The sequence below is a fragment of the Otolemur garnettii genome, unplaced genomic scaffold (genome assembly GCF_000181295.1).
Source record: "Otolemur garnettii isolate 467f Iridium unplaced genomic scaffold, OtoGar3 scaffold00185, whole genome shotgun sequence".
Classification (NCBI taxonomy): domain Eukaryota; kingdom Metazoa; phylum Chordata; class Mammalia; order Primates; family Galagidae; genus Otolemur; species Otolemur garnettii.
In genome coordinates, this window is record NW_003852580.1 from 1,856,666 (window position 1) to 1,865,687 (window position 9,022).

The window sequence follows — 9,022 nt, forward strand, 5'->3', positions numbered from 1 at the left end:
GCTGAGCCCCAGTGATGCAGGTGGCCTTGTGTTGATCCCCAGTGATGCAGGTGGTCTTGTGCTGAGCCCTGGTGATGCAGGTGGCCCTGTGCAGAGCTCTGGTGATGCAGGTGGCCCTGTGCTGAGCCCCAGTGATGCAGGTGGCCCTGTGCTCAGCCCCGGTGATGCAGGTGGCCCTGTGCTCAGCCCTGCTGATGCAGGTGGCCCTGTGCAGAGCTCCTGTGATGCAGGTGGCCCTGTGCTCAGCCCTGGTGATGCAGGGGGCCCTGTGCTCAGCCCTGGTGATGCTGGTGGCCCTGTGCTCAGCCCTGGTGATGCTGGTGGCCCTGTGTTGAGCCCCAGTGATGCTGGTGGCCCTATGCAGAACCCCGGTGATGCAGGTCACCCTGTGCTGAGCCCCGGTGATGCAGGGGGCCCTGTGCTCAGCCCTGGTGATGCAGGGGGCCCTGTGCTGAGCCCTAGTGATCCAGGGGTCCCTGTGCTCAGCCCCGGTGATGCTGGTGGCCCTGTGTTGAGCCCTGGTGATGCAGCTGGCCCTGTGCAGAACCCCAGTGATGCAGGAGGCCCTGTGCTGAGCTCCGGTGATGCAGGTGGCCCTGTGTTGAGCCCTGGTGATGCAGCTGGCTCTGTGCAGAACCCCAGTGATACAGGTCACCCTGTGCTGAGCTCCGGTGATGCAGGTGGCCCTGTGCTGAACCCCAGTGATGCAGGTCACCCTGTGCTGAGCTCCGGTGATGCAGGTGGCCCTGTGAAGAACCCCGGTAATGCAGGTCACCCTGTGCTGAGCCCCAGTGATGCAGGTCACCCTGTACTGAGCCCCAGTGATGCAGGTCACCCTGTGCTGAGCTCCGGTGATGCAGGTGGCCCTGTGTTGAGCCCTGGTGATGCAGCTGGCCCTGTGCAGAACCCTGGTAATGTAGGTCACCCTGTGCTGAGCTCCAGTGATGCAGGTCACCCTGTGTTGAGCCCCAGTGATGCAGGAGGCCCTGTGCTGAACCCCAGTGATGCAGGTGCTCAACGAGCTTGTCCTGTGAGGTGGAAGCCTCTGTGAGTTCCAAGTGTGGATGAGGAAACCAAGCACAGAGAGTGTGACTTATTCAAAGTCACACATCAGAGACACAACATCCATCAGTCAACTTGCCTGGCCATAGGTCCAGCCTGGCGTGCAGTTGGGGTCCAGGGAGGCAACAGAACACACTGTGGCTCAAGGACACCCCCAGCCAGCAGGGCCCCCAGGCAACCTATAGACTTGAATGCATCACAGACAGGGCCCAGCAGGATGGGCCCTGCTGGCCGGCACCAAGGTGGCCTGGGCAGAAGGCACCTCACCATGTCCTGTTTGTGGGCTGAGCAATGTGCTGGTTGGTGATTGTGCTGCATTGTCAGGGACGCTTTAATTGTGGCTGGAACTGAAATTAGCCTGGCAGCGCTTTCTCCACGCTCATTGTCACGGCTTTGTGCAGAGCGGGTGTCTTTGTTCTCCGGTAAATGGTAGAACACTTCAAGAGCTCAGGGCCTCCCTGGGTGTCTGAGGCCCTCCTGGGAGGGGCACCAGGAGTCAGGACTGCCTTCCAGGGGGTGCAGGTATGGGCAAGGGCGGGTCTGCTGTGCAATTCCAGCATCAGCCCAGCCCCCAGGGATCTGGCCCCAAAGTACCTAAAGACAGGTGGCCTCAGGCCCATTTGCCAGAGCAGCAGCTGCAGCCCTGGGGCCCTGAACTGCCCAGCAGGAGGGACCCCAGCCCTGGGCAGCCCCTGAGGCAGGCGAGTATGCTAATGCTAGTGGCCTTGCACACTGCCACTGAGGCAGGCACAGCTGAGGGCGGCTTGGTAAAGCCAGTGCCAGCTCAGGTGTGGAGCAGAGGCTAACTGTAGAAGGAGGTCACAGAGGTCACACCCCCTATTCCAGGGGCACAAGTTGCTCTCGGAGCCTGCTGTGTGGCTCGCTAGTGAGAGATGGTAGGCCTTAGCCCAGGGCTGAGCCCAGCCCTCTACTGTAATCACAGCTGCAAGGAGTTCTGAGGAGGCTGGGAAAGTGATCCTACCACCCTGGGACCTTCCATGGCTCCCGAGTGACCCCAGGATGAGGATCAGCTTTCCCCGTGGGCTCTGAGGTTGGTGTTGTCAGGCTTCTGTGCTCTTAGCCTCCATCCCTCCACACCCTGCCCCAGTCTTCCTGTCCTTCCCACGCATCCCCCTCTGGGCCTTTGCACGTGATGCTCCGTCTTTTCTCAGCCCTTGGTCTTATATCAGCAACATTGTCACCTTGGAGACCTGCCGCCCGTATCCCTTACCTGCCTCCTTCCCTCACTGCGTTTCCACAGTTTATTTTTGGTTTGGGGCCCATCTATGGTTCTGGTTGTCTCTTCACTGGCTGATTCATCCCCACAGTGTCTGGCAGTTTGGTGCCAGCATAAGGCCCTCAGGTGTCAGCAGAAGGCAGAAAAAGAATCTGCCACCTGCCTCGCCAGGAACAACTGCTATTGGTTACAGTAGCCACAGGGATCAAAGAGGGGTTCTGGATCCAAACCCAAGGCTCACTTCCCCCTCCGAGCCCCACATGAGCTTCGGAAGTCACCTGGGAACTTTGTCCCAGCAGCACTCAGGCACTCACCCACAGTCCTCGGGGCCTCTGTCCCCTGACATGAGCCAGCTACTGTGGCCAGTGTTGGATGCTGGCCAGCCACACATTTGTGACAGGGAGGGCAGATGTCCAGGCACCAGCAGGCCGAGCTCTCGCTGCCTCCTGCCTTTCCCTGGAAAACAGACGAGGGGGTGGGCCAGGACGTGATAAGAGCATTCTGGGCCCTCTATGTGGTTTTCTGGGGACCATCAAATCCCCAGAGGGAGGCACCACTAAGCCACAGAGGTGCAAACCCAGGCCACTCCCCATCTGCTTGTTTGGTTGCCTCCAGGAACAGGGAGCTCACCCTTGTGAAGTGACCATTCTGTCCTGGCTCAGAGCTCCCCTCTGATGCCTTTGGCCCCAACCCCATTGAAGCAGGCCTGCTCTGCTCTGTCCAGCATCACTGACATGTGGACTTACGGATGCTAGCAGGTTTTCCAGACTTTTCCTCTTGCTGATTTTCTTCAGGAATGAGAGGGGCTTGGCTGCTGTGGGAATCTGTGGACTGGGGTGCCCCTCTCTCATGCCTCAGGCTAAACAGGGACTGTGGGAGGTCATTTCCCTGGCAGGCCGTGGGGGGCGGGGGGCAGGTCAGGTGTTACACAGGATGAACTTGGGTGGCCATCAGGGCAGGAGTTGGCCCCATGCCCAGATCCCGTCTCCAGGACCCAGGTCTGGGGGCCCTGGGAAGCAGAGACAGGGAGAACGGGATGACTGGGTGCCACCATCTTCACAGACCACACAGTTGACCCCATTGCCTGACTATGGGTGGAAGATGCCACCTCCTTGGGCCAAGTGGACTTGTCTCCATCTGCCTTGTCACCTGTTGAGACCCTAGTACCCGAGTCTCTGAGGGAGCCCAGGCCCCGTGGCACCGCGGCCCCCAGCTCGCTGCAGATGCCTGTGGCCCTTTAGTCATGTGTTCATTCGACTGAGCTATGAGTGCCTCCCTTGTGTAGGCCTGTACTGAGCGCTGGTGCCCCCCTCAGGGGATTCCCAGAGCATGGGGACCAAGTAAGGGAACCCCCTCAGGCTGGGGGGTGTGGAGCAGACTGTACCTACCTTCAGGCAGTGGATGGGGTGCTGGGGCCCGGAGGCCTGGACGAGGGCCACAGTGTCTATCTGACTCACAGGCCCCGACAATGCTCCTGTGCCTAGAATGTGTGGGGGCCAGTCCCCTGGTGCTGGGGGGAGCAGGTGGGAAAGAGACACAAGGAGTGGCCAGGTCTCTCACCCTGGCAAGAGGTCAGAGGGCAGGCAAGGTGACCCTGAGGCTTTGGAATTGCTGCAGGGGTTGGGGTTGAAGCAAGGGGGTTCACACATTGCTTGGAGGCCGTCCCCTCTTGGGCTCTGGCCTCATGTGGTGGCTGACCCCTGGCTGCACGGAAGGTGCAGGAGGGTAGAGGGGGTGGGAGATCTCATCCTAAAGCTGCTCACGGGCTGCCCTGGGCTTCTGTCTGCAGGTTCCCTTGGAGACATGGAGGCTGGAGAGGATTTGCAGGCCTCGGATGCCAGCCTCACAGAGCAGGAACCTGAGGTACCTGAGCCCCTGAGCCCTGCCAGAACAGGTGAGTCAGGAAGACCCCTCCCGCCCCATTTCCCAACCTGTAGGGCCTCAGCTGCCACACTTGGGCACTGGGCGTGCTACTGGGCGGTGTCTGTGGCTGACCATGCCTGACAGGGCCAGAAGATGCCCAGCTATCTTCCAGCCAGGGGAGGGCGCGGGGTGGGAGGCCTGAGGGCTTGAAAGAGGGCAGGGATGCACCTTCTTAGGACACAGGTCCTGGGAGTCCGACCCCTTGTGGTGCAGGTAAGGAGACTGAAGCCCAGATAGAGGCCCCAGAGTTAGGTACCAGCACGTAGGTACCACTAAGTGACCACACGAGGGCCATGCCTCTAGTCTCAGTTTCCCTGTATGGAACCGCTGAGGCCTCTGTCCTTGGGGGCTCTGGAGCCTGCTGAGTTGTGGGCCCTGCCAGGTGCTTTGCATAGCCTCAGTGCACAGGTAGGGCGTGCACCCCATTTGACTGACAAGGCAGTGAGGTCCAGAGAGGTCGAGTGACTTCCCCAGTGTCACACAGCCTGCAGGCACTCAAATAGGGACCCACTCAAGTCTGAAGCCAGCCTAACTCCCACTTCACCTGCTTTTTAGCCCACCTCAGGCATCTTCATACTCACCTGGGGGCAGTTTCTCTGAGGGGCAGGGTATTTCCCAAGAACCCTCTGACTCTAGGAAGCTTGCTCAGGCCAGGTACCCAAGGAGGGCCATCAGTGCCCTAGACACCCCAGGAGGGGCCCGCAGAGATGGAGGTTCCACCCTTACCTCTGTTTCCCAGGGTCTGAAAGTGCACCAGCCAGTTCACGGAGATGTGAGCCGGCTTCCCCCACCAGCAGCCACATTGGTGATGTCACACCCGCTCTACAGCAAACCTCTGCGTATGGAGTCTGGACCACTCCGCATAGTCTGACAGGGGGATATGGCCACAGCCAGGTCATCTGGAGGGTGGGCAGATGGTGAGGCAGGGTGGCCAGCAAAGAGCAGAGACCCCACAGACACGTGGACCCCATGTGAGCCTGGGGCCGGGTACGAGGCAGTGGCACCAGCAATGCACAGGCCCTGAGGGCAGGATAAGGGGTGGGCAAGAGACTGGCAGGGATCCCAGACAGACCCTGGTCCCTGGAAGAGGGGGCTTGTTACTGGGCTCCCCACCCCAGTACTTCCCAGTCTGAGTGTCAGGGTCCCCACCATAGGCCTGGAGCCCCGTGGGTCCTTCCCCAGGCCCTGCACACCTAGCCTGCTGGCCTGGCCCCTCCACAATAGGAGGGTCCTAGAGTCCCAGGCCTGGGGGACCTCAGTTCCCTGGGGACACATCCCACTGCAGGGCAGGTCAGAGTGAAGGGCTGGGACGTGCTGCTGCTCGCGATTGCCTTTGACACCATCCCCATCACCACACGTTGCTTAGTGGTACAGAGAGGCTCCCCCTAGCCTATCTCTTAACCTTCTCTGGGCCTGGGTTTCTGCATCCGTAGACTGGGCATGAGCCCCCACACCCAGTAGCTGCGAGGAGCGGGCACGTGTGAGGTGTGTGGTGCTCCAAGGTGGCCCTGCGGTCGTCATCACATTAGGTGCTACCAGGCCGGCCACCACAGGAGCCTGGCAGAGGGGCCGCACCAAAGGGCAGGTGGCGTTGCTAGTGGACTTTGGCCTGGGCCGGCTTTCCGGGGAGCCAGACTCCCTATCTGATGTGGGGCCGAGGCTGCGCGGGGCGGGGTGGGGCCGAGAGGGAGCTGGAAAAAACAGCCAGGGTTGCACCTGGCACAGGCCGCGGTGATAACACAGAGATGGGCCCGATAAGACGGCGCGGGAGAGTGTCTGCCGCGCAGGCGGGTCCAGCGAGGCGCTCTCGCGGTGGCTGGAGCTCAAATGCCAGCCACTTTGATTTATAGCCAAAAATAATGGGACTTTTATACTGTGTGATTGATTTATTTGATGTTAATCACGGCCCTTATCGCGGGTATTAATAATCTTCTGGGTGTGTGACGTCACCAAGGGGGGGCTTTATGGGAGCTCATCGATTGGGAGCCGAGGTGGTTATCAGGCCCGCTGGGAAGGCAAATATGCCCTTTGGGCTGGAATTGGGTGCGGGGCCTGGTGGAGGGGCCCCCAGCTGCCAGCAGAGGGGACAGGGAACCTGAGGCCACACATGTGCCACTGGCCTGGGCGTGCCTCTGGGCCCTCCTCACACTGATTATTAACAGCAGCTGGGATAACAATTATTATCGGGGCAACTAATGAAAGGGATGTGAGGTTATAAGAGGCCAAGAGGAAAACTGGGATTTCTCCCCCTCCCCTCCAATTAGAGCAAGCCAGGAGGGGAGGTGACATTTTGGGGCCTGTGCTCAGCCACCCCGGGCCTCAGTAGCTCTCTCAATAGCCCTCCCAGTGCAGGTCTCAGCAACAACGTGACAGTGTCTTCCTCCCCGCAGATGCTAATTCACCGCCACCACCCCCCACATCCCCAGGAGACCCTGAGGAGAAGGCAGGGCCGGACCCAGAGCCCAAGCCTCAGGAGGAAGCTGAGGGAGAGCCACGCAGGCCCTGGAGCGGCCCAGGTAACCTGGAAGGGGGCAGGGAAGGGTCTAGCAGCATCACCTGCCCAGAGCAGCCCGGGTCCTAGCCAGCCCCAACAAGTGACTGGTGGCATAGCTGCAGGCAGGCATTTTGTGTGATGCCCCACAAATCCCATATGGAAGGGTGTGGGGAGAGCAGTATGGACTCCAGGAGTCAGAGAACAAGTGCTATCAGAAGAGATGTCCCAGAAGGCCAGGGCAGCCATCCAGAGGCTGACAGGAGAGAGCTCAGGCTGTGTCTGGAGCCGTGGGTGGGGCAGGAGAGGACCCCACCCCACACTGGGGTGGCGCCAGCCAGGCCACAGGGATGTCAGAGGGGGTGATGTGGTGCCCTACTCCACACATCGCAGAGGGAGCTCTGACCACAGAGGCATCTTCTGTGGCTGACTCGTGGGGACTGCATCAGATTCCATCCACTTGTGAATGTGGGGAAGACTGAGCAGTTAGGTCATGTTGGCAGTTCCTAAGGAATAAATAACATAGCCCAAGGCACGAGAAAGGGCTCTTGGGATGGTTTTCCAGGGCAGCCTAACCAGGCCCTGGCGGGGAGGGAGGGATGCCAGCAGAGGCAAGGTGGTGGCACCTGGCACAGTCCCCGTTGAAGGGAGGGAGGGAATGGAGGCTGAGTACTCAGCACTGGGCACACATGCGATGCAGCAAGCTGCTGGAGCTCCTGCTGTGTATGCTGGGAGCAGGCAGCCTCAGGAGCTCACAAGTTCATGTCTGCAGAGAAGCAAATGACCAGGCAAGGGTCTTGCCCTGCTGGGCGTCAGGGCATGCTTCACTGAGGCATAGGGAAACCCTGTTTCTCCTTGGGGGCCCCCAGAGGCCAAGATGGGAAGGGTGTCAGGGTAGTCAGGTGATCCTGTTTGTCAGGGTACCGGTGTCGAGAGAATGTGGTGGCCAATTCATGCTGTCTGTGAGTATGCCAAGTGGACGCGACCGCCCATGTGCTGGGAAGTCCCTGCTCACTTAGTAGCTCATCCCACAGCTGGGCCTGAATCCAGAGAGGGAGGGGCTGGCCTGTGGGCACAGCCAGGTAGTGACCACCACCTCTGGGAAGCCAAGGCCAGCTGGATGGGCTGGAGGAGTGTCCTGGGCAGGACAGAGCTGGGGACCTCGCCGCTGCCAGCCCGTGGGGCTCCCCCTGCTACCCTCAGAAAGGGAGTGGGTACAGCACAGCAGACACTGCAGCTTTCGTGTCTTGGGAACCAGAGACAGCAGGGGAGGCCCCTGGCAGAAACACACCCAGCGTCTTCTCCTCACCAGGGAGCACCTACCTAAGAATAGGCCCTACTTGCCTGGGGCTCAGCCAGGGCCTGCATCCTCACGGCCATGTCAGCACAGCTTGTGTTGGTCTCACATGGGGAGGGATGACTGCCTCAGTTTCCCCCCAAGGGCACATGGCACTGTTCAGCACTGTGGACCCCACTCTGCAGAGGAGGTGGCCCTGACATTCCTGGAAGCCAAGTTCAAGGCCTTGGGCTAGGGAGCAGCAGACCCAGGTCTAATTTTGAGTCTGGCTCCAGGGCCCAGCTGCCAGTTCCTAAATGTGAGCTCCATCATCACCCAGGGTGGTGTCCGTTCATCCATGGGGTGTAGGATCATCGCTCCTGTTTTCCAGATGGATAGTGGAGGCCCCGGGGAACAGGGGCCTGGCTCGTGAGGCTGGGCCCAGATCTTGGCTGTGGTTGGGCACCCCCAGGCTTCCTGTGCTGCTGCCCCCAGGGCCAGAGGTCCCCTATCAGTGCCCACAGATACAAACTCGGGAGCAGCGGGCAGTGATGGCCCGATATGCGGCTGCGCCAACCGCTGCAGTGGCCACAACCTATCAGGACACGCAGGACGCACTATCACCCAGCCGGGAAGCAGGAGGCCCAGCGGGCTCTTATCTCCTTGTGCCGGCTGCAGGGCACCAGGGCTCTGTGGGGGTCAGCAGGCCGAGGCAGCGCCCAGCCCCCAGTGGCTCAGGGTGCAGCAGGGGCTCACCACCTTTGCCCACATGTCCCCAGTGCCCTTGCCTGCCCTCCACACCATCCCTCAGACTACTCCCTGCTACAGACCTGCGTGAGCACCTTGCCCTGTGCCCCTTCCCCACTCCCCATCTCTCCATCTCTCCCCATCTCCATCTTCCCATCTCCCCATCTCTCCCCTTCTCGCTGTCTCCCCCATCTCCTCTCATTTCCTCATCTCTCCTCATCTCTTCCCATCTCTCCTCATCTCTCCCCATCTCTCCCCATCTCCCTGTCTCTCCCCATCTCTCCCC

The 9,022-nt window shown here is 60.5% G+C and overlaps 1 protein-coding gene across 2 annotated transcripts in view; it reads left to right on the forward strand.

The window, feature by feature from the left end:
- ZFPM1 (zinc finger protein, FOG family member 1) overlaps nt 1–9,022 on the forward strand; it is a 73,283-nt gene that overhangs the window by 24,114 nt on the left and 40,147 nt on the right. For both annotated transcript variants that reach the window (XM_023507497.1, XM_012812061.2), the window contains exons 2-3: nt 4,089–4,193; nt 6,613–6,738. In XM_023507497.1, coding sequence (XP_023363265.1) covers nt 4,103–4,193; nt 6,613–6,738 — 217 coding nt within the window. In that variant the 5' untranslated portion in view covers nt 4,089–4,102. The remainder of the gene's footprint in view (nt 1–4,088; nt 4,194–6,612; nt 6,739–9,022) is intronic.